Source organism: Trachypithecus francoisi, unplaced genomic scaffold, assembly GCF_009764315.1.
Source record: "Trachypithecus francoisi isolate TF-2019V2 unplaced genomic scaffold, Tfra_2.0 Lachesis_group1, whole genome shotgun sequence".
Classification (NCBI taxonomy): domain Eukaryota; kingdom Metazoa; phylum Chordata; class Mammalia; order Primates; family Cercopithecidae; genus Trachypithecus; species Trachypithecus francoisi.
In genome coordinates, this window is record NW_022681454.1 from 70,962,179 (window position 1) to 70,989,686 (window position 27,508).

General features: G+C 33.9%; 1 protein-coding gene across 4 annotated transcripts in view; it reads right to left on the minus strand.

Moving 5' to 3' along the window:
• ADGRL3 (adhesion G protein-coupled receptor L3) overlaps positions 1–27,508 on the minus strand; it is an 888,015-nt gene that overhangs the window by 69,174 nt on the left and 791,333 nt on the right. For all 4 annotated transcript variants that reach the window (XM_033214560.1, XM_033214561.1, XM_033214562.1 and 1 more), the window contains 2 exons: positions 15,632–15,698; positions 13,411–13,502 (listed from right to left, as the gene is read on the minus strand). In XM_033214560.1, coding sequence (XP_033070451.1) covers positions 13,411–13,502; positions 15,632–15,698 — 159 coding nt within the window. The remainder of the gene's footprint in view (positions 1–13,410; positions 13,503–15,631; positions 15,699–27,508) is intronic.

The window sequence follows — 27,508 nt, forward strand, 5'->3', positions numbered from 1 at the left end:
TTTATACTCTAAGACATAGAGACATCCACAATAATCTGAGAATAAACAGGCCTTGCTAAATTCTCCTCAGTTTATTAACATTGAATCATAACCTTTTGTCTTCCAATCGTATTTCTCCACATCTATCCACTTCTTCATCAAACTTAGTAAAAAAAATTCCCAAGTTTAACAGCGTTCCTTCGTCTCCATTTCTGAAAGCTCTAATAACATGTAAAATTTGTATTAAATTAATTTGTATGCATCTATCTTGTTAATCTTTAGTCATAGGAATCTCAGCCATGAACCTAGTAATGAGTGAGAAAAGAAATTTTTTCTCCCCTATGGAATCAAATACTTTATTTTGGAATGTACAGTTCCAAATCCTATTTCTTGTGTAGTTGTTTAGGAGCTGAAACTGCACTAAAATAAATAAGCTAAAAAGTTTATGAAGTCATTTTAGGATATTTTTTAGTTTTATCTATAGCACATGAGATTCAGTTTTACAAGTTGGAACTAAATATCATTAATGATAAGTACTCAGTTTTGAATTTTTATTCTAAAGTTTAAAATCCAAGGTAAATAAATAGCAATTACCTTTTAAAAGTGAATACAAAAGATAAAAAGAGTAAGTTTTAAAAATTTTATCCCCGAATCACAAGTGGGTTATTTCACTAATATTTTAATGATATAAATAAGAGCAATTCAACATTAGAGTGAGTTCTACCTCATAAAGAATTTGCAGACAGACAAATTACAATAATTAAATGTTCCCATTTTCATAAGACCTAATTAAATTTTCATTATGTAGATATAGCCACAGTAGTATATTAACAATAGAATATTAGACTTGATTTTTTAAAAACTGTTTCATAGCTTAAAAATATAGAAGGATAATCCTTTCAGGGAAATGACATTCTTATATTGTTCTTTCACAAATATGTTTTCGGGCATAACATAGGGTGAGATATTTTTAAGATAAAACATTTTTATAAGAGTACTATGTATTCATCATACTAGCTTCTGAAAACTCAAGAGTGAAATGGTGTAATAAAAAATAAATATTTGTTCTTTGTACCTGATTCCTGGCACAGAGCTCCTAAAAGCCCTTGAAATCTCCCATGTGCCTTCTGCAAACTAATGAGATGACTAGGTGTGTTGAGGGGGAAGGTGTGTGGCAAGGTGATGGCAGGAGACTAGATAGCTTCAGCATGGGGCCTCGTTCCCAGAAGGATCAAGCTAACATTAAAAAGGCCGAATGTTCAGCCTCCTCTTCCCCTCACTGGGGAAAAAAGTGGGGGTGGAGATAGAGCAGCCAATGTTTAATCAATCATGCCTATGTGATAAAACCTCCATAAAAAATTCCAGATAATGGATTTTGAGAAGCTTCTAGGGTGGTAAAAAACATCCACATGCCTGGGAGGGTGGTTTCTTGGAAAGGGCATGAAAATTATGCCTTCTCCTCCATACCTTGCCCTTGAATCTCTTCCATTTGGCTGTTTCTGAGTTATATCCTTTATAATAAAGCTGTACTTAGAAGTACAGCACTTTTCTAAGTTAAGAATTGTTCTAGTAAATTATCAAATTTGAGGGATGGTTGTGGGGACTCCTGAATTTGTAGTTGCCTGATCAAAATGTGGGTATCCTGGGCACTCCACGGGCACCTGGTGCCTAAAGTGGGGGCAGTCTCGAGCGACAGAGCTGTTAACCTGTAGGATCTGCGCTAACCCTGGGAGTTAGTTTCAAAACTGAATTGCATTGTTGGACACCAGTTGATGCTGGGGCACTGGTTGGTGTGTGAAAAAAGGACATGTATTTGGTTGAGAAGAGGTGTCAGAAAACACCAAGCAAGTGCATAAAAAAGAAAATTTTAAATTATGCATAATCCTGACACTAAAACATTACCATTATTAACTTTAGTACATTTCCATTTAGTCTCCTTTTTCTCTATGTATAACCATTTATTTCTGACAAATAACAATGAGTGTTCATTTAATGTCCAAAAAGGTATATTACACACAGCTATTTTATAAAGTACACTTCATAAAATTTTATAATATATAACACTATATGTTATTTTTAGAAAGACAGTTAAATAAAAAATTATAAGGTATCAAAATGAGTGCCTTATTATTGCTTGAAGGAAATGAATTGTGTTGCTTAGATAATTTTCATTGATGAATAATTTTTCTCCAAAACATGTGATTTATTTAGTTTCTTAAATTCATGAAATTACACAACAAAGTTACTAAATGTGTTTGACATCTAACTGATTTTTATTTGTTAATAAAGCCTTTGGACAACTGCATTTTCTAGAAAGCATATACAGTCATGTGTCATTTAACAATGGGAATACATTCTGAGAAATGTGTCCTTAGGCAATTTCATAGTAGTGTGATAATAGAGTGTTCTTACACAAACTTAAAGGATTTAGCCTACCACACATCTAGACTATACGGTAATGCTTATTGCTCCTAGGCTATAAACTTGTATAGCATGTTACCGTGCTGAATGCTGTAGGTAATTGTAACACAGAAGTATTTGTATATCTAAACAAATGTAAACGTAAAAAAGGTACAGGAAACAAATGGTATTACAATCTTATGAGATCCCCATCATATATGCGATTGTCATTGGCTAAAATGTCATTCTGCAGTGCATTACGGTGTGTGTGGATATGTGTGTATATATTTCGATTATATATAAGCATACATATGTATGCTTGTACCTATATACAGACACACACATGCATATATACATATAGATATAAATAGATTTTATAATTGGAATATTAATTTATAACCTGTACATATATTACTATATATTAATATCAAGGGGAAAAATAGAAGATTAAAACTTCATACTAATGTTATATTTGTCAATATTACATAATTTTTTTCTAGGTAAATAAACGTTTTTCAACACACTGAATACTTATGAATCATGATATTTATTGCATTACTTTAAAATAAAATATCTACTGGTCAATAGGTTAGCAGGTCTCAGTCATAATTTTATCACATAAAGAAATAATGGTATTGTCTGCATCCTTCTTATCTAAGATCAGCCTTCTCTTGTATACTGTATCCCATACTCTTTTGCCTACTCAAGTGTAGACGCCAGATCCCATACAATTTCCTCTCTTTCCAATATCAACTAATTGTGTATTCTTACCAAATTAAAAGGAAAAGACTGTAACATATCTCATGCTTAAAAACAAACCAATTATTATCAACAACAGCAACCTCCTGAACCTAAGATCTCTGTCCACTACTACATTTCTCAGCTCTTGTTTACAGCAAAAGACTTGAAAAGATTGTTTTTACATGTGGTTTTTAACTCCTCCCCTCCCATTCTCCCTTCACTCTATTCTAATAAATGTTCATCAACCACTCTGTCAAGCAGCCTTTGTCAAGTTCACCAAAGATCTCCATGCTGCTAAATTCAGTGGTCAAGTGTAAGTTCCCATCTCATTTGAAAAGCTAGATTCACCTAGCTTCCAGGATCTATAGATTTCTTCCTATCTCACTGGCTACTCCTCCTCAATCCACTTTGCAGGTTCTACGCTTCTTCTAAGATCTCTAAAAGTCAGAGTGTCCCAGGGTTACAGTCCCTAGTTCTCTTATTTTCAGTGTCTACCCTCAATCTCAATATCTTACCCACTATCATGGGTTTAAAATAAAATCAACCCTGACCCTTTCTCCCAAGGTTGTCTAGGTTTGAGGAGTGGTCAAGGGGTGGCAGGTTGGGAGAGGTAGAAAAACCTTGGATGTGTGGGGCAGAGTGTCCACATACCTCTGCATGAGGCCCCACATGTGGTAACTAGCTGGAGGCAGCTAGATAGAGAAGGAAGACAGGCGGTGAGCCAGGAGCCATATCCTGGCATGGAACTCTAAGACGTCAAAGGATTCTAAACTCACACTTGATCTTCCAAGTGTTTTTGAAGGTGTATCTATCACAAGAAGAGGTTAGGAGATATGTCCTCTTGCCCTGAGCTCTGCAAATGTTGAGACTGCCCTGTTCCCACAGCCCCTTTGCCAGACCTTTGCTTTTCCAGATTCTCTTCTAGCCAGGAGTGGTCATATGATTCAGACATGTGATGCCAGCAAGCAGCTTCTGAGGAATATTTTACACCCTGAACATGGGAGAGAAGCCCATGAGGAAAGGCTCATGAGGGGAATCCCTTCTCTTATCTCTTCTTTCCTGCTTTTGAATGCAACCAAGAAAGAATATAATAATGCTTGGAGCCGAAGAAGTCATCCTTGGACCATAAGATGACACAGTGCATGACAACAGTCAACATTCCAAGGATGATGTAAGAACTTTGGTCCTTGTTGACATTACTGAGCTTTTGAACCAACTCTAGAACACTTACCTCTGAATTTCAAGTTTCATACATCACCAGTGTCACTATAATTTAGGACACCATACTGGTCAGCATTTGATACTTCCAGTAGTGACCATTCTAACAGAAACATACTTTTTTAGTGACTAGTGAGAGAAATCAGTTTGGCTGGAAAATCACCATTTCAATTGTTTACGATATCTCTATGCCTCTTTCACTGTTGTATTTTTTTCAAATCATCTCACTTTTATTTTCTTAATGTTTTAAAAGGAAATAAATAACTGCCATAAATTTTAGAAAACCAGGATGATTTGCTATTATAGAAAATAATAGATATATAAAGTGAAATCAATACTGAAAATAAATAAAACATGAGTAATACTAAAAGCAAAAAAATAAAATCTATACATTGATGATTCCAAATTGTATCTTCAGCTTTCACTACTCCAACTTCCAACTCAGCATCTGCACTGAGATATTCAGCAAGTTATCTTACAATAAATAAATAAATAAATAAATAAATAAATAAATAAATAAATAAATCTGTTCAGCCCCCAAAAGTGATCCCTCCACAGTTTTCCGCATTTCGGTAATAACCATTCACTGTTCTAGTACCTCAAGCCAAAAACCTTGGAGTCACACTCCACTCCGTTCTCTTAGAATCTACATAAAAATGTAGGCTGGGCTGGGCGGCTCAGGTACTTTGGGAGGCCAAAGCAGGAGGATCACCTAAGGTCAGGAATTCGAGACCAGCCTGGCCAACATGGTGAAACCCCATTTCTACTAAAAATACAAAAAATTAGCTGGGCATGCTGGCACATGTGTGTACTCCTGGCTACTTGGGAGGCTGAGACAGGAGAATCCCTTTAACCCGGGAGGTGGATGTTGTGGTGAGCCGAGATCACACCACTGCAGTCACTCCAGCCTGGGCAAAACTCCTTCTCAAAAAAAAAAAAAATATATATATATATATTTTTATATGTATATATAATGTATGTATATATAATAAATAAAAACTAGCTAATTCTGTAAATTCCATCTTTGAAACATATCCACAATTTTCATATTTCTCATTTGTTGAATAAATTAATAAATAAGGATAAAATCAGATCAAAGTTCATACATTAAAATTAAAATCAAAATATATGAATAATATGGAACACAAAAGTTAATTATTATAACTATTCTCAGATTTATTCTACTCTTATGAAATCTTACTCTTCACCATTTGGGGGAAAACCTACAGTCTTATGAATAGCTAGTTTAGATTAATTCAGATTTTTAAGAATTTCCTTAGACTAACTCCACATTTCTTGTGGGATATAAAGGTAATCTCAGTCTAAGCCCTATATAAAGAACAGAGAACCTGCTAATTTTTATGTTTTCATTATGAAGAAGACATTTTCCCCTTAGATAGGTTTTTAGATTTTCTCATCCTTAGATAGCACATGACTCTCCTATATCTGATAGAAACCTAATTATTTTGGGGAAAAGTGAAACTATAATTTGACCTCAAGGTATAATGGAAAACAATTCCAGTGTGCCTATGGCAGTCATCCTTCAAACCAGTTTTCTCAAATGTGAGCTTCCAGTCGACAAAATATGTTAAATACACTTATTCATAAACCCTGATTCATAGGAAAATCATATGGGAATTTTAATGCATTTTAAAGAAAAGCCTAAAAAGAGAGCAGTCCTTTTACATTTCAGAAAACTTAAAACTATAGCCTAAAATAAAGGATACAGTGAGACTGACAATAACACTTGCAGAATGCACAGCTTTTTGAATCAGTGACTAAAATTCAGTTTTCAAAGAAGTGATTGCTAAACGCATTTAAATGCTAAAATTAAGGCAATCAGCAAAGGACCCACTATTACCTTGGAAAAGTCTCAACTTGTCTGAAGCAAGTCTAGTAGTGTCATTAAAAAATACACAAAGCTCCACACAATGTTGTTTGGATTGTACTACTCTTTAAATACACTGGGATCGCTTATTACATCGTTATGGTGATTTCTAGTAATGTTTAAACATAGATCAAATAAATAGAGGAAGACAGAAAAAATGGGATAACAGATAAATTATATTCTCTTTCAGAATTATCTTTAAAAATGATTCTATCTTATTACAATGAATAAAATAAATTTATTATTGGTTCTAGCTAATTCTTAAAACTAAAGTGTTCATAGTATACATGGGCATTCAGAAGTATATTTGGTTTTTAAAATTTGGGAAAATACATCTTCAGTATAGCATGTTGACCTAATAATCTTTTTACAAAACGGGTAACAGTTTTTACACATACTATCTCTAAATAGTTAAAATAATTAGAAATCTGTAAAATCTTGATTTTAATTGAATAGCTTTGATGGTGAAAGATACATCATGAATAAAATCAGTTGTATAGAGATATAAGCTAATATTTTTAAGTTTGCATAGATGATTTTGAGCTTCCTTCTTAAAAATAAAAATCAGTATATCAATATTTTTATCAGTAACTGGTATTTTGAGAATAAGAAAGTTCTAAAAATAATTTCCTCAAAACTCATCCAGAAAACTCTGCAATTGATGAAATTTTTACTACACAACTCAGAACTAGATTTACTGTTCTCATAAAGGCTTAAACTTTTAAGTTATTGCTTTGACTATAGTATAGAGATGAGATAATTTTAGAAAGTAGGCTATATATATTTATTATTTTTAACATATTAAGATGAAAGTTCATAAGTATATACATTATATTAATATAAAATTGAAAAATTAAAGCATTAAAATATTTTTGCGATATTGTTGTATTTTTCAGGAACATGTCCATTTGGTTTTCTGCCTTTACTTTTTTAAACTTCAACCACAAAGTACTAATATAATACTAATCAAGCTGAATGTAATTCTGACTTAATTGTTTTTACTAACATTTAGACACATGTTTCTCAAAGTAAAGGTTACCTTCTTAAGAAATATAATAAGTTATTATGGGTACTGGTAAGGTATTTTGCTATTCATCCCTGAAGCTATTCAGAAGCCTTCTTAGATTTCTTAGCATACGGCAGGTGTCCAACCTCACTGAGAATACTTTTTTTTTTTCTTCCAGAACTAAGAACAGAACTAGCTATTTATTAATCAAATGAGCATTCCACCCCTGGAGCCAATTCTTTCATAATAGGATAAGTTTGGCTTAAAAAAAGAAAGGATCATATCAAGCATAATTCTTCATGATACCATATGGTAAACAAAGCCAGTCAAATTCTAACGGGATTTTGATAGATGCTGAGCAAAGCTTCACCATTAAAAACACAAGGAACTAAAGGCAGCAGGGCATTTCCATACAGAGTGGTTAAAAATACTCAAACCATCCTGTATGGACAACAAATTATATGCTGTATTCTTTACATACGTGATTACATGTAATTATCACAAAGCTTTATGAAATAGGCATAATTATTCCAAATTCAGAGGAGAAAGTAAGACCCAGACCTCTGATGTAACTTGCCAAGGTCTTGTAAACACTACAGCACTGAAGAGAAATTCAAACCCAACTAAGTTTGACACTCAAGTTACTCCCCTTGACCATTATGTCTTCCTTGACAATTAGAGGCTAGGGAAGAAGAAAGGAAAGTAAAAGTTATATCTTTAAACAAATACTTGTTTAAACCATCTGACAGAGTCTTTGCCAACCTATCACTCATATAAAACCTAAGGAGAGAGACTAGAAATCAGAAAACACGACCCAGTGAAATCCCAAGTCTTTATGCAGAAGTCCGTTGATGAGAAGGGGCAAAGGGACAGATACAGAAAAGCAAAGCCTGGCAGATTCTGTGTTCCCTTCACATAGGCACCAATGTTCTTTTCTACATCTTAAAACGACCACTATTTCATTTTTTCTTCAAAATAACTTGAGATGTTATTAAACAAATTATTTTTAAATACAGTTGTTAATTAATATTTTTCAATAACAGAAATGGGTGATTAGAGAAACTATCCCCCATTTTTATTTTGAAGGTAAATGTCAAGATAGTTCTAAAGGCTCCTCACAAATTAAAGTTTCACATGTCATAGTACTTCAGCCATACTGTAAGTTAATTTTGTGCTGGTAACAATTCAATAATAGTTTTATTCATACTTACATATACTATTTTTTAATTAGTTTAGAGTTTTGCTATGATAATTGTAAGCATTGATTTTGACCTGTCAGAAACTCAATGAGAGAATTCAAATGATTGGAATTCTTTCCTCTAACTATAATTACCTATTTGAATGAAAAAGAGACAAAGGACAAGTAAGCAAGCAGCAAATAATACAGACAAGCATTATTTAATTTTAATTACTTTTTTAGTTAAATCCAATAATTGGCATACCTCAGTTCCCCTGTAATCATATTACCATATTACTTCACTCTAATTTTTATTATTTTTTCCAGAGAATTCATTAATATAGTAACAAGGCAACTAATTAAATGTTCTCTATTAACATCAAAAGGGGTTTTCTATGATGACTTGCAGTAAATTTAGAATTTAAAAAAGTTAATTTTTAAGATAATACAATAATATTTCAATTAATTAGGATAAATAGGAGTCAGCCAGTCATAGTGTTAGGGAAACGAAAGTCAGTAGAGAAACAGCAGAGGTAAGATCTGAGGCAAAAGAGAGCATATCTAGAATGGCCAGAGGGCTAAAAGGCATAAAATGAAGCTGAAGAAAGAAAAGGACAACTAGATCAGGGAGGTTTAATGGGCCTTGGCAGGAAGTCTGACCTTTAGTTAAGAGTAATGGGCTCTTTTTGAAGAGTTTTACCCCAGAGTGTTGTACGAATGGTTTTAAGTTTTTCAAGAGATCTCTCTAGATGGTGAAGGTGGGGGCAAGAATTGATGTGGGTAGAGAAGTTAGGAGACCACTGCAGTGATTCTGAAGATGATAGTGGCTTAAAGAAAACAGTGCCAGTGAATATGGGGAGAAGCAAACACATTTTAGATAAAGGAGATATATGTGTGTGAAAGAACATGTATAATCAAAGCAATGAATACTTGGTAACTGAATGAATGACTTGTTTTAGAAAGACAATGACTTCCAAGGGGCCTTACGTGGTGATTTTTTTATTCTTAATACATTGAACAAGGGGACCTGTCTTGTTCAACATTTTACAAAAATTTTTGAAAAATACAAGTAAACATTAACTTTTATGCTTTCCCCAATATACTAAAAAAAAGTTTTCCAGATAAATGATGCTTACATCTTTAAAGCAAACACTTTCACATTTCCTATACTATTTTGAATACATATTATACAGAGCTTTATTCTTGTTAAAAAAAAAAAGCCAGATTTTCAGATTTAGTTAATGTTCAACATCATTATTACCCTTCTTAACTCTTTTTTTCCTTATCAATTATGCCCTGCTGATTTCTTTACAACCACTTATTAAACAGTTAATATAATGTATTTTAAATAAAATGAAATTTTCTTCAGATTCTGGAAAAGATTAAGGAATATTTTCTGGAGATATCTTTCTCGTTGTTTTTCTTCAACATGTTCTGTTATCTTGCCAAAAACTATCTTTCCTACCTCACTGAGGAGACTAGGCAGAAATCCCTCAATTCACTGCGCTACCCCAGTTCCACCAACATATCTGCATCACACCTATCATTATTTATTCCATTCAATCTCAGTGGAAATGGATCCTCCTGCCTGGCTTCTTTTAGCTTACTGGACAAATGTCCTTCCTGAAATCCAATGTAGAGGAATTGCTCTACCACTATTCTGGATCACATTCTCTACACAACCTCACATCACAACTATAACAGTAATTCTCCTTTCCTATATTCTTAATTTCTCTATCACTGGTTCTTTTCCATCAATATATCCATATTCATAATTCTTTCAACTTAAAAACATCCTAGCCCAGGTGCAGTGGCTCATGCCTGTAATCCTAGCACTTTGGGAGGCTGAGGCAGAAGGATATCTTAAAGCCAGGAGTTCGAGACCAGCCTGGGTAACATCATGAAACCCCATCACTATTAAACAACAACAACAACAACAACAACAACAACAAAAATTAGCTAGGCATGATGGTGCATGCCTCTGGTTCCAGCTACTAGGGATGCTGAGGTGGGAGGATATCTTGAGCCCAGGAGGTTTAGGCTGCAGTGGGCTTTGATGGCACTACTGCACTTCAAACTGGGCAACAGAGCAAGACTCTACCTCTTAAAACAATAAATAAATCAATAAAAATTAAAACAAAGAAAAAAAAGCCATCCTCTATACCCCTTCTAACAACTATCCAATTTCTCTCCTTCATTTACTAAATTTTTTTTTTTTTTTTTTTTTTTTTTTTTTTTTGAGACGGAGTCTTGCTTTGTCGCCGGGACTGGAGTGCAGTGGCCAGATCTCAGCTCACTGCAAGCTCCGCCTCCCGGGTTTACGCCATTCTCTTGCCTCAGCCTCCCAAGTAGCTGGGACTACAGGCGCCCGCCACCTCGCCCGGCTAGTTTTTGTATTTTTTTTTTTGTAGAGACGGGGTTTCACCGTGTAAGCCAGGATGGTCTCGATCTCCTGACCTCGTGATCCGCCCGTCTCGGCCTCCCAAAGTGCTGGGATTACAGGCTTGAGCCACCGCGCCCGGCCCATTTACTAAATTTTTTAAAAAGCGTCATCAAAGGTTTATGTTCTTCTGCCTATTTAATGGTCAGGTATATTTCATTATTATATCCATTTCAAAGAGAGGAAGACTCAGGAAGATTAAGTACTTTCCAAAGAATATAATCTAGAAGGCAGTTTAGACATTAATTGAATTTAAGATATTTTCATTTAAGGCTTTATTTGCTTTGTAATATAAAACTTGATGCTACCAATGCCACTAAGTATAATTATTGATTTTTTCATGTTTAATTATTTTTCCAAACAGTAATATCATAAAAATTCATCCACATTACGTAAAGAAATACATATGAACATTATACAAACAAATTGATTTTTAAAATATGTGATAGTACTAAATACAAATCATAAAGTTAAAAGTAAGCAAAGGCTTTACCTTTTGTTGAATTAGACAAAAAAGTTAAAAAGAAAAAAAAAATACCTAAAAAGTATACTTGAAATATAGGACAAAGAATGATCCTTTTTGCCAATTTATAACCTAGTGTTACATAAATGTTAAAGTCTTATTCCCTTATTTCTGCTAGTATTTAAATATATAATATAAATAATAAATAAAGTGTTACTTGTGTTTTATTTTATACTACAAAGTAGGTACAAAGATGTAATTTGTGTTAAAGTGGGTAAAAGTGCAATATGATAAATATATTTTATGTGCCAAAATTGAATATGTGCCAAATTCAATTTCATCAGGAACAAATAGTCTAAGAAACCAATGCTGTACTTCAGAAGGACAGTTTAATTGTACATAATTAAACAATATGATGACTACTATCTCAACTAAGTCATATTGAGAATTACAAAAGGCTATTACTCGTAGATAATTTCTATTTTGAACCACTATGTTTTAATTTTTCTAATTCCTTGGTTATCCTTTTTATTTAATGTCGATAAATAATTCCTTCAACAAAATTAACTACTTAATGTCAATACACCTTAGGAACTAAAGTCTTTAATATATTACTTTATTCTGTAAATATTCATTGAGGGTCTACTATGGGCCAGGAACTGTCAGGCATTGAATGTAGAAAGATGGAAAATGGGTGACATAATTGCTGTCTGAGGTAGTTCAAAGAGAATGTCAGTAGCACAGAAAAGTCACAGATTACCTCATGAAACTTCTGAAAATACATTCATTTAAATAAAAGCATTTAACAAATATAACACTAGCATAAGCAAATTATATGAAAATGCAATTCAATATATTGTATCTTAATAACTAATATGCACCTAAATATTACTATCTTTCTAAAATATGATACATTCCAAAGAAACAAGATTTTTTTTTGTTATATCAAGGATTGCAGCTATTCTTCTTTTCAGAAAATGTAAATCAGCTACTTTTTTTTGCCCATATAAAGTACTACTACTGTTGAAAAGTAATGTGAATGTTTTCATATTTCTGCATGGCAGAACTTTCTGAACATACAAAAGTAGATCTTGGGCTAAAGAATAAACTTTCAAACTTGACAGATGATTAAATAGATAAAGACTTCTGGAGAGATTTAACTTTAGCTCCCAGAAGGTTAAGTGTTAATATTTCAAGGGGAGGTAAAACGTAGAGCCATATTTTTATATTACAAAGTATCTGTTTACATTAGGAAGGTTTCTTTATCTCTATCAGAAGATGGCAGCCATGTAACAGCTCTTATATAAATGCCCAGATTCATAATTCCAGGGTTCCTCTTCTGTGATGTAAAATTCCCCTTTTGGTACTTGTAGGTACCATCATCTGGCTCTCATCACATTGCTCTGAAGTGAGAGGTGGAGTGTGAGGAAGTGATGTGGTAATTGCTCTAAGAAACAATAACCTGGCCGGGCATGGTGGCTCACACCTGTAATTCCAGCACTTTGGGAGGCCGAGGCAGGTGGATCATCTGAGGTCAGGAGTTTGAGACCAGTCTGGCCAACATGATGAAACCCTGTCTCTACTAAAAATACAAAAAATTAGCTGGGCGTCTTGGCGGGAGCCTGTGGTCCCAGCTACGTGGGAGGCTGAGGCAGAAGAATCCCTTGAATCCGGGAGGAGGAGGTTGCAGTGAGCTGAGATCGTGCCATTGCACTCCAGCCTGGGCAACAAGAGGGAAACTCCATCTCAAAAAAAAAAAAAAAAAAAAGAAAAAGAAAAAGAAACAAACGAAAAATCAGAATAATGTGTCCTAAATGGAAATGTGTTTGTTTTCAGGATAAAATGAATATAGATATTTAAAACTTATCATGTTCCAAATTAGAATTTAGAAGAAAAAGTATCTTTGAAAACAGAACTTTATTATACTTATTTTCAGGCAGATCAAGTCACTTTGATAGTCAATCAATCATCTTATTCAGCAAAGACAATACACTCATATTCTTTATCTTTTTGTCTTAAGATTTTGGTATAATAGAAAGGATAGTTTATAGTATAAATATAAGGCAACCTATAGAAAACAAAAATAAAAATCACTTACTTGATGTTATCAAGACAGCCTGATTCAGGTTTCAGTATAGCAGTATGATGAAACATTTTATATAAAGCAATCCCAAGGAAGATTACATTAAGCTGGAATGCAAAAGGTAGTGTTATGTAGCATAATTGGAGTAGGAAAAAAAAAAACAAATCTATTCTCTGCAACAGATGAGTTGTTCTGGGAAATTAGGTCTCACTACACTTTTAAAGGAATTGGATCATAGATGACTGCCTAGTGTTTTAGTAAAGGCAAGAAGCTACTTTTGAGAATTGGGATACTACTGAGTTACAAAGCACTACTATGCCTGCTATGCCAAATCACACAAATACAAAATCAGCATCAGCTGGAATGATGCTGTGGAAATTGTGAAACAATTCAAAGTCTAGTGTATGTCAAAACAAAAACAATACATTTTTAGGTGTGTTACTATTTCTACACTCTGAACATTTATCTAAATTTATTGTTTAGTGACATGTTTTCAAATACTGTATTACAAAAATGCAAATACTAAAATCAATATATTTTTGTATAGCTAGTTCAAAAGGATTATAAAATGTTGGTTAAATTCTGATGCTACAATAAACTAGGACTAAAGTAAAGGGAACCACCCGTGGTATTGTCATGTCACTGGAAATACAGAAAGCATAAATTTTATTTTATTTTATTTTATTTTTTTGGAGGCGGAGTCTCGCTCTGTCGCCCAGGCTGGAGTGCAGTGGCCGGATCTCAGCTCACTGCAAGCTCCGTCTCCCAGGTTTACGCCATTCTCCTGCCTCAGCCTCCCGAGTAGCTGGGACTACAGGCGCCCGCCGCCTCGCCCGGCTAGTTTTTGTATTTTTAGTAGAGACGGGGTTTCACCGTGTTAGCCAGGATGGTCTCGATCTCCTGACCTCGTGATCCGCCCGTCTCGGCCTCCCAAAGTGCTGGGATTACAGGCTTGAGCCACCGCGCCCGGCCTAGCATAAATTTTAAAACAAAACAAAACAGAAAAACAGAAAGCTCTGATGTAAACTTCATATATCACACACAGGTAAACTGTATAAAAAACCACATAGTGAGTTGCCCTTTACCACTTGATTAATTTATATATTCCACAACTTGGCAATAAAAGCGCTCCTGAAATTCTCTCAAAAATACATGTTCGTAATACTTTATCAATCATCCCCAAATCCAAAAAGTCTGCAAAATGAAAGTTTTTTTTTTAAAAATCCATTCAGTGACCAAAAAGCCTAACCTGAAGTAAATCTATGTGGTGGGTAAACCTAATTTGAATTGACATAAGGCTGTCCATGGTCTTTCCACTATTTGCTCTTACTTTTCCTTTTTTTTTTTCTTTCTCTGTTGAAATATTGTATTTGATTACAGAGTGCTGCCTAGTCTCCACTGTATTTGTTGATGTATTTGATTTTGGGTAACTGCCTATTCCTCAATAGGGTTATTGTGTATTATGCAGTGTATGTACCATATTATCTTTCCAAAGTCTGAAAACTTTCTGATTCCAAAATACATCTTGTCCCAAAGATTTCAGATAAGAAACTGGAGACCTATATTTATCCAAAGTCAATAGGCTAACATTTTATTCACAAAATGAATAGCAACTTTGTATTTTTAAAATGGTAAGTATATAAGCAATTATACTAACAGTTTTATCTAAATTCAGTTAATCCATTTTTGAAATCAGAATATTATGGATCTAAAAACGGAAAAGGAAGCATGATTCCAGAATGTATGCCTAATGCGATTGTGCCATTCTCAAGTAAAGTGTTAAAGTTTTGCTTTTAAATTTTAAAGTTTTCAAGATTCATTTAAAAAACAAAGCTGATAGGAACAGTCAGGTGTTTTCCCACTTTTCTAAGTTCTATCAGTTCCCAATTCAAATTATCTAAAAGAAAAATAATGGAAATACACTGTTGTCAACCTTAGAGTCATCCCTGTTCAAATATCTATGAAACCAAATAGATTATGTTGGATTGGACCCTTGAGTAGCTACAACACTCCATAAGCTTTTGTAAATGCATATTTTCTTTCCCACCAGTTTTGATTAACTATTTTACAACATAAAATAGACTATAATGAGTGTTTAATTGCTTGAATTATGTTGGGTCAAATAAGGACATGCTTTCCCCAAATTAACCTCTGTAAATTAAAGACAGTCAGAACTGGGATAGTGAAAGTTTTATATCTTGAGCTGGGAAACACATAGTTAATTAGGAATTCTTACCATAATTATCAAGGTTGCTGGTCCTATAAAACTCCAAATGAAGTAGGTGTCAAGTCGGAGCCAACATCTGCAATGAAACACAAGGGAGAGAAGGCATTCAAGGACTGGGTATGGGACATACATCAAGAGTGAGCGAGTGACAGAGAAGAATGTGAGCTGCAAAGCATTCCACTGGGAGACAGGAAATATTACATTGCTTGTTCATTTAAATGCTGAATTATGTGCTCAATTTCTGACAGCACTATTGATGGAGTAAGATAATTACCCCTGGAGGAAGCAGGAAAAAATGGCACTGGGCCTATTTGCTCAGGCCTTTTGTGTCTGTCATAGACACTTAAAAAAAAAAAAGAGAGAGAAAGAAAGAAAAAGCCATACACGTAGCCATTAAATCGAGGAGCTTTAAGCTATCCTTTTCTCTTCAATTATGGTGCTACATAACCTGTCTATCAGCTGTCAGGCAAAGTGACATTTTCCTGTTAAGAAGATCTGAGGAAATGCAGTACAAAGAAGAAATAAATTTGGTATCAGAAGATTGAAGTTTAATTAGGTTGGGCAGCCAACCTTTGAGATTTCTGGAGTCTGAAAAAGTGCATTGTTACTGCTCATTCTTCTGGGGTAGCAAATGATCCTTAGCATCCCATGAAGTTGATTCATGACCCGGAAGTAAATTATTAATCACTTAATTTCAGCTACATTTAGTACTCCCCCAATTCTTAAAACCTCTGGGAAATTACATTTTCATTCTTCAGGATGACAGGAAGACAAAATGGAAGTGACTAGTTATGAGAAAGATTAATGTAAATTTTGAACAAATTACATTTGATGTTAAAAATAATATCTTGAATTATTTGCCATTTTGCTATAGTTGAGGCATAAGAAGAAAATAGCTCCAGTGGTAAATATTCAAGTCTGGTTTGCTATATAATATAAACATGCAAATCCTAAGTACTCAAATATTTCTGTGATTATAAAAGTTACTTAAACCTAAGTAATAATGGAATAACAGAAAAACTGTCAAGAAGGGAAATTAGAAATGCCTATCAAAAAAGGAATGAATAAATACAATATTTTCTATTCATATGATGAAATGTTATAAAACAGTTAAAAAGGGGGAAGTAGATCTACATATGTCAATAGGATACATAAAAAAACAAACAAAGTTGGGGGCTGGGTGCGGTGTCTCACATCTATAATAACAGCACTTTGGGAGGCCATGGAGGGTGGTTCACTAGAACCCAGGAGTTTGAGACCAGCCTAGGCAACATGGCAAAACCTTGTGTCTGCAAAAATTAGCTAGGCATGGTGGTGTGTCCCTGTAGTTGCAGCTACTCAGGAGGCTGGGGTGGTAGGATCACCTAAACCTGGGTGGTTGAGGCTTCAGTGAGCTGAAATCACAGCCCTGTGCTCCAGCCTGGGTGACAGAGTGAGACCCTGACTCAAAAAAAAAAAAAAAAAAAAAAAAGTTGAGTAAAAAAGTAAGGTACAGAATCTAAACTATATCAAATGTATATATATATAGTGTGTTAAATATACACACACAGAGACATTAAAACTATACACAATATATTTTTGATGGATATATATATGTTATTTTATTTAATGGGAAGAAAAAAAAAATCACCAAACTCATGTTAGTGGTTGCCTCTCACATAAGAGTAGAGAGCACTAGAAGTGAACAAAATGGGCTTTAGTCATATGTTTTGGGTTAGTAATTACTGTTAGCAAATACACTAAAATGCTAACAGTTTTAACATCTGAGTAATGGAGGCAATGATGTTTATTATGGTTTTTGGCTTCCTTTACTTTGCTATAACTTTTAAACTTATTTTAAGAGCTAGATTTTTAAGCCAAAAAAAAAAAAAAAAATCTTGAACCAAATCAGATTGCCTACAAAAAGCCCATTTTAAAACAATGAAGAGGCTGGGCACAGTGGCTCACCCCTGTTATCCCAGGACTTCGAGAGACTAAGGCAGGAGGATGGCTTGAGCCCAGGAGTTCAAGACCAGCCTGGGCAATATAGTGAGACCTCATCTCTACAAAGAAAAAAAATATTAGCTGGGGATCGTGATGCATGCCTGTGGTCCCAACTACTCAGGAGGCTGAAGTGGAAGGATGGCTTGAGCCCAAGAGGTCAGGCTGTGGTAAGTCATGAACCCGGCACTTTACTCCAGTCTGCCAACAGAGTGAGGCTCCGTCTCAAAAAAAAAAACAAAACAAAAATGAAAAACGAAGTCTGGCCTTCTTCTATTAAGTTAAATACATGTAAACTAATTTCAGTAGAAGTACAATAGGCACTCTAAAAAGAAACTGACTACGAGTTCCCATTTTTTATGTAGACAAGATAATTTCTATATTCAAAATAAACACAATAATCCTGTTTGAAAAAATGCTATTAGTGAAGCAATCAATGTTTAAACACCACTGGTTTGTTTGGATAATTAGTTACCCTTTTGTTGTGGTGGTGTTCAAAAAACTTGGTCATATGAAATAGAAGTGTAGTGCTAAATATAAGCAGAAACAAACCAGAGAATTCAAGGTTGAAATATGAACATTGTCTTCATTCTGATCATAGGCTAGCTTGTCACCAATGTAATAAAAGAGAGAGAGATTGGGTGCATGTGTGTATGAGAGAGACAGAAAAAGAGAGAGTGACAGACCGGGGAAGAGAGAGAGAGAAAAAAGAAACTCTTGGGGAAGGAAGATTTTCAAAGGTCTGAGTTCTGAACAAATATCCTTTTTTCCCTCAGGGTAAAAACAATGAAGGAGGCTGGGCACATGGCTCAGGCTTGTAATCCCAACACTTTGGGAGGCCGAGGTGGGCAGATCACTTGAGGTCAGGAGTTCAAGTCCAGCCTGGCCTACATAGTGAAACCCCGTCTCTACTAAAACTACAAAAATTAGCCAGGTGTGGTGCCTGTAATCCCAGCTAATTGGGAGGCTGAGGCAGGAGAATCTCTGGAATCTGGGGGCAGAGGTTGCAGTGAGCCAAGATTGTGCCATCGCATTCCAGTCAGGGCAACAAAACGAGACTTCATCTCAAAACAAGAACAAAAACAAAAAAACAATGAAGGACGAGACCAAAACATGGACGTTTTCCCAGACTAGATCAGACACACACACACACACACACACACACACACACACAACTGCAGCCCATGAATGCTGCTGAAATTATAGCAACATAATACAATAGTAATAGTACGTTTTAAGAATGACTTAATAATATAACTCTCATTATTTTGTAGGTCAAACAAGTTTTTGAAAGCTAATCTAAGAACTAAAACACGTTTTCAGAAAAATGTTTAATAGGAAAATGTGTTTCATAATCTTCTATAGAAGATTATTTTACAAGTTAAGGAATCTTAAACAAATACCTTTATATTATTAACAGTTGTCTTGGACTAAGGGAATTTTAAAATATTAAATAATCTTACCAAATGTTTCAATAAAGTATAATAGTATCATTAAATTACAGCTTTGCAAAACTTTGCTTTTTTGAAAATGATCTCAGCTTAGCTAACGCTTTATTTGGAGATATGCTTTCAGCATAGTGATATTTTCTAAATGTAAAAGGGCATTTCAAAATGATTATTTTTATTCTTTAAGAAAAATTTTTATATCAGTTTGGCAAAATAGATTTACATTTCCTTTGGAACTGAACAGTGAAAGAGGCAATATAAAATAAGTAATATGTACTTAACAAATCATCCCTCCATGAGGGCTGATGGGGCTTTACTCTTTTCTGAAAGGCTGTGTGGCAAGAATCCCTTTTCTAATTTGATTGCCATATGGCCACACCTGCTGTTGTTTCTGGCCACATGCTGGCTTTCTCAAAGCCTTCTGTATTTCCTCTTCTTCCTATTAAGTACCTTAAAAATTTGCATGATTCCTGTCCCAGTTCACTGTGCCTATGTTAAAACAATTCACTCAGCCTTTAAGGTGGAGAAGAATATTACGTGAGGTGTATGTATACATGCCTGAGAACATATATCCTACCTCAGAGTTATAAGTCTGACCATTCAATGACATTTAGATACAAGGTAAAAACATTGGTTAAGGTGAGACAAAGCTAGAAGAACAATTTATCACACTAAACACACTGAAGTCCAGCTTGTGAATGGTAAGATAGACCCGCTATTGAAGAATACAATTTATCTGAAAATTGCCTTTATCTATCTAGCAACATTTAATTTGTGAAATTAGTAATTTGGATTGGCCATTCACACTTAATTTTTAAGATATGGCAATTTCTTTTTTATAAATGAAATTCAATCATTGTCTATCATCTATACATTATATTTATAAAAGTACTGTAACAAAAGACATAAGAGACTTGAGAAAGCAGGTGCATTCTGACCACATTCATGTTTATTTGAGGCAATAGTAAAAACTTTTTGATATTAGATATATCCTGTAATTCAAAGAAACACTTGTCATATACCACAAACCTTGACTTGACCTCCTTTTCATTTATCTAATACAAATATGTTGTTGAAATTCATTTTGTAGCATAATTTTTTTCAAATAAAAAAAGTAACATATATTGCTAGCTACATGATGAAGTCTTACTGAATTATACAAGTTTATTGATTTCAAAACTCTAAAGGACTGGTGTTAACCCACAAGAATAAGTAGTCTTTGTCCTTGTGAATTACTCTATTTCAAAATATTAACCAAAGTTTTTTTGGGTAATGTAAATTAGCAATATGTTTGTTTCACTTTCTACAGGATGCTAAATCACAGACTGAATTATTCTTGATGAGTATTGAATGTAACCAGTAAACAATCGTTGGCTACTATTAGATCATGAAATTCACAAGGCTTAATCATAGCAAGTTGTTTATGAGAACTTTTAATTATATAATATCCTTTTCTCTGTAATATTTGCCAACATTGTTATATTTGTAATATATATATTTATATGTCATATTATAAATATATATTTGTGTATTGATGCATTATAAATATATTTGCATATAAATATAATATGTAAATATAATATTCATATTATATATATATATCTGGCAAGATTGAGAGAATAAGAAAGGAATAAACTGGACAAGAAAGAAGGACAAGAAGAGAAAAAAGGGACAGGTATATACATCAAGTATAATAAATCTGGTCCTCAGTTTATTGCATAATATGATTGTTAGGGATTTTTTTAATGCCATTTTCATCACAGCACATTCATACAGCTAATATTGAAATACTTTGCAAGCAAGTGCATGAATTTTAAAAAAAGGTTGGTGGAGTGATACAGGGATGCAGTGAAATCAGTGGTGGCCAAGACTAGCATTTGAGGTTCTGCTACAGTTTTGGATCTTAGAATTAAACACTACCTCTAATATATCAAGAATAGATTGTGTTGTCTTTATTTCCTCAACATGTTATAGTTTTTAAAAGAGTTTCATTATTTTTTTTTCAGCAAAATGCATACTACATTCTATGATGGACTATAAAGGTAAGAATTATAACTATTATAACTTATTAATACTACTAAATGTTGAGTGATTGCCATGGTCTCATCTTAAGACGATATCATAAGAATTGTGTACAAGAAGCCCCTGTGACACAAGTTTACCTATATAACAAACCTTCACATGTACCTCTGAACCTGAAAGGTAAAAACAAACAAACAAACAAAAAAAACAAGAATTGTAATCACTACTCTAGTGAATGGTTGCTTTTTAATGCAATCTATTTTATAATTAAAAACAATGTTGCTGATCATGTCTGTATTTCTTCATTTGTATCAGCCAAATAATAGTACCAGCAGGCCGGGCGCAGTGGCTCAAGCCTGTAATCCCAGCACTTTGGGAGACCGAGACGGGCGGATCACGAGGTCAGGAGATCGAGACCATCCTGGCTAACACGGTGAAACCGCGTCTCTACTAAAAAATACAAAAAGCTAGCCGGGCGAGGTGGCGGGCGCCTGTAGTCCCAGCTACTCGGTAGGCTGAGGCAGGAGAATGGCGTAAACCGGGAGGCGGAGCTTGCAGTGAGCTGAGATCCGGCCACTGCACTCCAGCCTGGGCGACAGAGTGAGACTCCGTCTCAAAAAAAAAAAAAAAAAAAGTACCAGTAATAATAAAAGTTCTAATTTAATAAATGCTTATCTATGCTAGTCATAGATGTCTAGCATATGCTTTACATATATACATATTGTTTATATACAAATATATACTTTGTGTATATACATACTCTGATTCATAAATACACACACACACACACAGAGTTTCAAACATTGGAAGAGTCTTGCAAGGTACTTATAATAACTCCCACTTTACGGATTAGGAATGTGATACTCGGGTAAACTACCCACAGACACACAGATAATAAGTAGTTGAGACTGAATTTTATTCTAGTCTACCTGACTCCAAACTCACTGTGGCTATTAGATGTTTCTCCAGAGAATAAAGATATAAATTATAAAACAACTAAAGGTGTAGCTTGGTTGATAATTAAAAATTCTCAATGAGTAGGTGAGAAATTTATATGCTGTATATAATGCACAGATTACTGAAACAGTTCTCAAGTCAAAATATCAGATCTTTCTAAATATAAGGTCATCTCAATGTTAGCGAAACTTTTAGTATTATTAAACAGCTTCACTGCAATATGATTTATATATCATAAATCATTTATTTAACAGAGTATAACTCCAAGGTTTTTAGTATATTTAAGAGTTGTGAACCCATCAGCATAATCTAATTTTACATTTTCATTTTACCAAAATGAAACTCTGTACCCACCAAAAGTCACTCCCCATTTTTGACCTCCCACTGCCCTACAATGACCCATCCACCCTCTTCCCAATTGTAGCAACCACTATATTTTCTGTCTTTAAAGATTTGCCTATTCTGGACATTTTATATATATGCGAACATATAATATATAGTCTTTTATAACTGGCTTTAGTCACTTAACATAATAATTTTAAGGTTTATGTATTTTATGGCATGTGTTAATACTTCATTTTTATTGCCAAAAAAACACTCCATCATTTAGGTATTTTACATTTTATCTTTTCATCAGTTGATGGACATTGGGTATTCCCATGTTTTGGCTAACATAAATAATGCTGCTATGAAATCTTGTATACAAGTTTTAACATGGTCCTTAGTTTTTATTTTTTAGTTTTTGATAAATACTTAGGAGTGGAATTGCTGGATCAAAACTATGTTTAACATTTTGAAAATCTGTGGAACGAGTTTCTGAAATAGCTAGCTACACCATTTGACACTCCCATCAGCAATATATGAGGGTTCTGATTTTCCACATCTTCAACAATGTTTGTCACTATGTACTTTTTAATGTAGCCATCCTAATCAATAAAGTCATGATATATTATACATGATGCTCTAGATGTCCAATGATAGCTGTGGAAGTTGTTACACTTCTTTGATTCCAATTAGAACTCAGGTCCAATATTCAATTTTAAGTCTAGCATTTCATTGCATTTTAAAAATAACAGCACAGTGGTCCTGATGATCTCTGACATAGTTCTAGTATGGATAACTTCTTAATAGAAAAAAATTATGCTCAACCCAGAATTCTTGTATATATGATGATAATTTTACATGTCCAATCAATCATTGGCTTTCTGGATGATAAAATGATGACACAATAACCCTTCAGCATTTACTACACATACACATAAAATGCTCTTGGCCTTGAATAAAATAGTATATAAACATATACATGTACTCCCTGTAGACATATTGAATGACGACCTTCATATGTCAATAACAAATACTTCTCCATTATCTGTACTATTTCCTACTGGCCAAGCTATAGTCAAACACACCTGGTGATAATATTACAGCAAGACAGATGCTTTATGTCAATGAAATGTTATAAGAACATTTTATAACATCATATAATAATTGCTTAGAAAAATACTCCTTAAGTGAAGAAAATACGATTTTCTATGAATTTGAAATGCTAAGGAATTGTGAACAAGGTAATTAAATAAATCTATGCATATAACTTGCAGGTACCATCAAGTTCAATGTTCCTTAACTAATCTCTTTCTTGAATAATACTCTAATCTGATATCTTTAAAAAATCTATAATCACTTTTCTACCTACATGATTATGCTGGTTAGATGATGAAGTGAAAATAAGGAAGTCTGGGGTCTTTTAACTAAGAAAGGAGAGATTACCCCTTTTAGAGATACTCTTAAGCTAGTGAGCTGGGAAGACAAATGTAAAATTTAATAGATAATTTACAACAATTTTCAGATCATAAAATTTGATTCCAATTATTTTTAACAGCTTGGCTATTCTTCTAGTACTCAAGAATATTCTGATCGATTATAAATGTTCATGACTTCATCCACATATTTAGAAACCACTCATCAATTTTTTAGCCCAGATTTTCTCTCCTAGACAATTCTCTGGGCTTAACCCCTTCCCAGTGTCCTCTCTCCCTCTTCCTGGTACCCACTTCTAATTCCTTCTTCCAATCGACTCATGATGGTAACCACTGCTTTTCCATACATGAGATTGAGTGGAAAATGCTATAAACTATCAATGTGATTTTTTTCTTTAAATAAAAATTTACTGTTCAAACAGTTTGCATGCTTTGGTAATATTGGAATAATTAAAGTTTAAATGAAGTGATTAGTTTCAGGTCATAAAACCAAAGTATTTAGCACTGAATTTCCAAATCTGTCCCATTTGAATTATTGTTAAGTCAGTGCCAGCCTTCGCTATAGTTTTCTTCTGACAGTATCATATTGATGTCATCCCACTGAATATCTATATGAATAACAGTATGAGAGACATAAAAAGATATAAGAAAGAGGTAAATGAAAATAAATGCCCATTATTAACAGTGCAATTTATACCTGTGGTCTACTAGCAGAGTTTTTTTTGTTTTGTTTTGTTTTGTTTTTAAGATTATTGTTTTTCAAAATGGATTTTTAAAATATCTAATTATTTTAACCAAATGTTATTCTAAGTACATTCTTGAATATAATGTCAGTACAGATAAAAAGGTTTTGTTAAACAAATAATGGCTCCTTACAAGCACTGCAAATTGATGGCAAATTAAGCAACTTCTCAGAATCAAATTTGTATGCGTTGTGTGTATGTGTTTTATATAAAATAATAAATTCAATAGCCCTAACAACATTTCATAGAAAAACGTCAAAATCCATCAGCCAGATGGAATATGATATTTATCTCCATATCTGTCAAAATAGCATTTATTTAACCTATTAAACAATTTTATCTCTGATTTTATCTTCTACCATTAATATAATTCTCTACATTTTAGAAATGTAAGGTATTATTATTATATTAAAGGTTTCAGAAATAAAGCCTCATTGTCAGTATAATAAACAAATACATTAAGAGGAGAGAAAAGGGAGATATGTCTATTATCTGAATTATTGTAATAGACATTCAATGGTTTTATTCTAGATGTACTCTAAGTGGGCAAGTCTGAAGAATAAAAACTTAAGAAACATGAAGTTGCAAAAACAAGTAAAAAAGATTTCCAAGACATACAATTTTACTGTATTGAGCTTAATAATAATTTAAAGAAAATAGTTAACAATATTTCTCCAATTTCTGGCTAATTCCACTGTATTATAGGCTGTGGACTATACATTTTCATACTTGAAAAAATCAGTGTAGTACAGAGGAAGGTGACACTGCAAACAAACAAACTTGAGACAGCAGAGATGTGTGCAAAAAAGATGCACGTGGTGAGCAGGGAGTGGGAAATGTCATATTAAATAAAATAAAAGCAGGCAGGGCATGGTGGCTTGCGCCTGTAATCCCAGCACTTTGGCAGGCCAAGGCTGGCGGATCACCTGAGGTTGGGAGTTCAAGATCAGCCTGAAAAATATGGAGAAACCCCGTCTCTACTTAAAAAATACAAAATTAGCCAGGCATGGTGGTGCATGCCTGTAATCCCAGCTACTCGGCTACTCTGGAGGCTGAGTCAGGAGAATCGCTTGAACCCGGGAGGCAGAGGTTGTGGTGAGCCAACATCGTGCCATTACACTCCAGCCTGGGCAACAAGAGTGAAACTCCGTCTCAAAAACAAAATAAAACAAAATAAAAGCAATGCACAACAGCAGGAGAAACTGGAACAAAGACAGTCTCGATGATAAGAAACAAGATATATAATTCTATATATAGAAATCCTTTGAGTTGCGTAAAAATTAATGGCTTATATTTTCATTGCGATGTCTTGATTAAACCCTGATGGAAACAATCTGTTCAATTCAACTTTTCAAGTAAACACCATGGCTCAGTACTGGTTCTCTTTTCAGTATCTGCTTCTTCAGTGGGCAAAACAGCACTGTACAGATGTTGGACTGCATGAATTCCAAAAAAGTAGAAGTTAAACATTTTTTTACATGTATACTGAAGGCTTCTCTGTGGACAATGTATTTAAAATGTACAAGACACTAAAATGTGTTATGCCTGCTTGTGAAATAATTGAAATAATGAAATTTTCTCTGTCTTTTCCTCTTTATTTTCCATCTACCCTCCCTTTTCTCTATATCTGTTTTGCTTCTCTTTGTGTTGGAAAAAGTGATACTTGCAAAACTGAACTGTTATTAAGGCTTGTTTTAAATCAGTGCCTGGGAAATAAATTAGCCCCTAGTCTCACACAGTAATCATGTCAGTAAATGAGAGCTTCCAGTTATGGTGCAGGAAATTAAAGCAATGATGGCCAAAGCTTTAACAAAGTCACAAGAGATTACATATTATTGATTCTAAGAAAAGATAGATTTCTACTATCCAAAAAATGACATCTGTCTCAAAGTAAATGACTAAAACACAAACCAAACAAACTGAATGAGTTCAGAAACAGGACAATTTCCAAATACCTAAGGAGAAAAAAATTAATGTAAAATAAAAATGTAATTTGGAACTTCAAGAGAGCAAAATGCAGCTACTTAGCAACAATATTTGAAATAGTATAAGGTCACAGATAACTATATTACTCAATTTCGTGGTAGAAAATGCACTGAGAAGAATGTAAAGTCCCATGATCTAGGTGAAATGACTGCTAGGGGCTTTCTTTTTTTTTTCGATGAAAATATTCTAAAATTAGACAATAGTGATGCATACATAATACCATGAGCATCCTAAAAACAACTGAATTATATGCTTTAAAAGACTGAATTTTATGTTATATGAATATGTCAAAGATATTATTTAAAAAAACAAACCTATATCAACCTAACACCCTTAAGATATCTTTAGGGACAACCTCAGATAATGTGTTTGTGTGTGTGTGTGTGTGTGTGTGTGTGTGTGTGTGTGTGCGTGTGGTTTTTTTTGCTAATCCTAGTCTGTATCACAGATGTCACTGGAATTAACAGAAAAAAATCACAGACTTGATTACAATTCACAAAGGTGAGATTAAAAAAATAGTTATTGGCATATTTAGACAAATGGTTTTATACAGCCTGTCACTGTACTCAAGACAAAGACTCAATGTGAAGAAGTCTTCTTTTAATTGTAGTGTTGGTGCCTAAAATAGCATAGTTCACATATGCTGTTTTAACTATGCTCCCAATAATTCTGGCGTCGTCTTCTTGTCGTTCCCGTTTTATGAATCCTCACTTCTGAGAAGCAAGCTGTTTTACTACCAGCATGTTCAGACTGCTGATTGCCGGTGGAAAGTCATGAAATTCGGCTTATTAACTTCTGTACAAATTGAAGTTATCTATCCTCATCTGAGCCTTCACTGCTGTTTGAAAATCTTTTTATTAATATCTAATTGGCTCCTTAGAACATTTTCCATAGTCTTCATTTCAAAGCTTTTCAAATCCGTTCTCTTGACGTGACCTCACCTATTCACTCAATAGAAATCAGCATCTTTTACTTGATGGAAAAGTTCCTCTG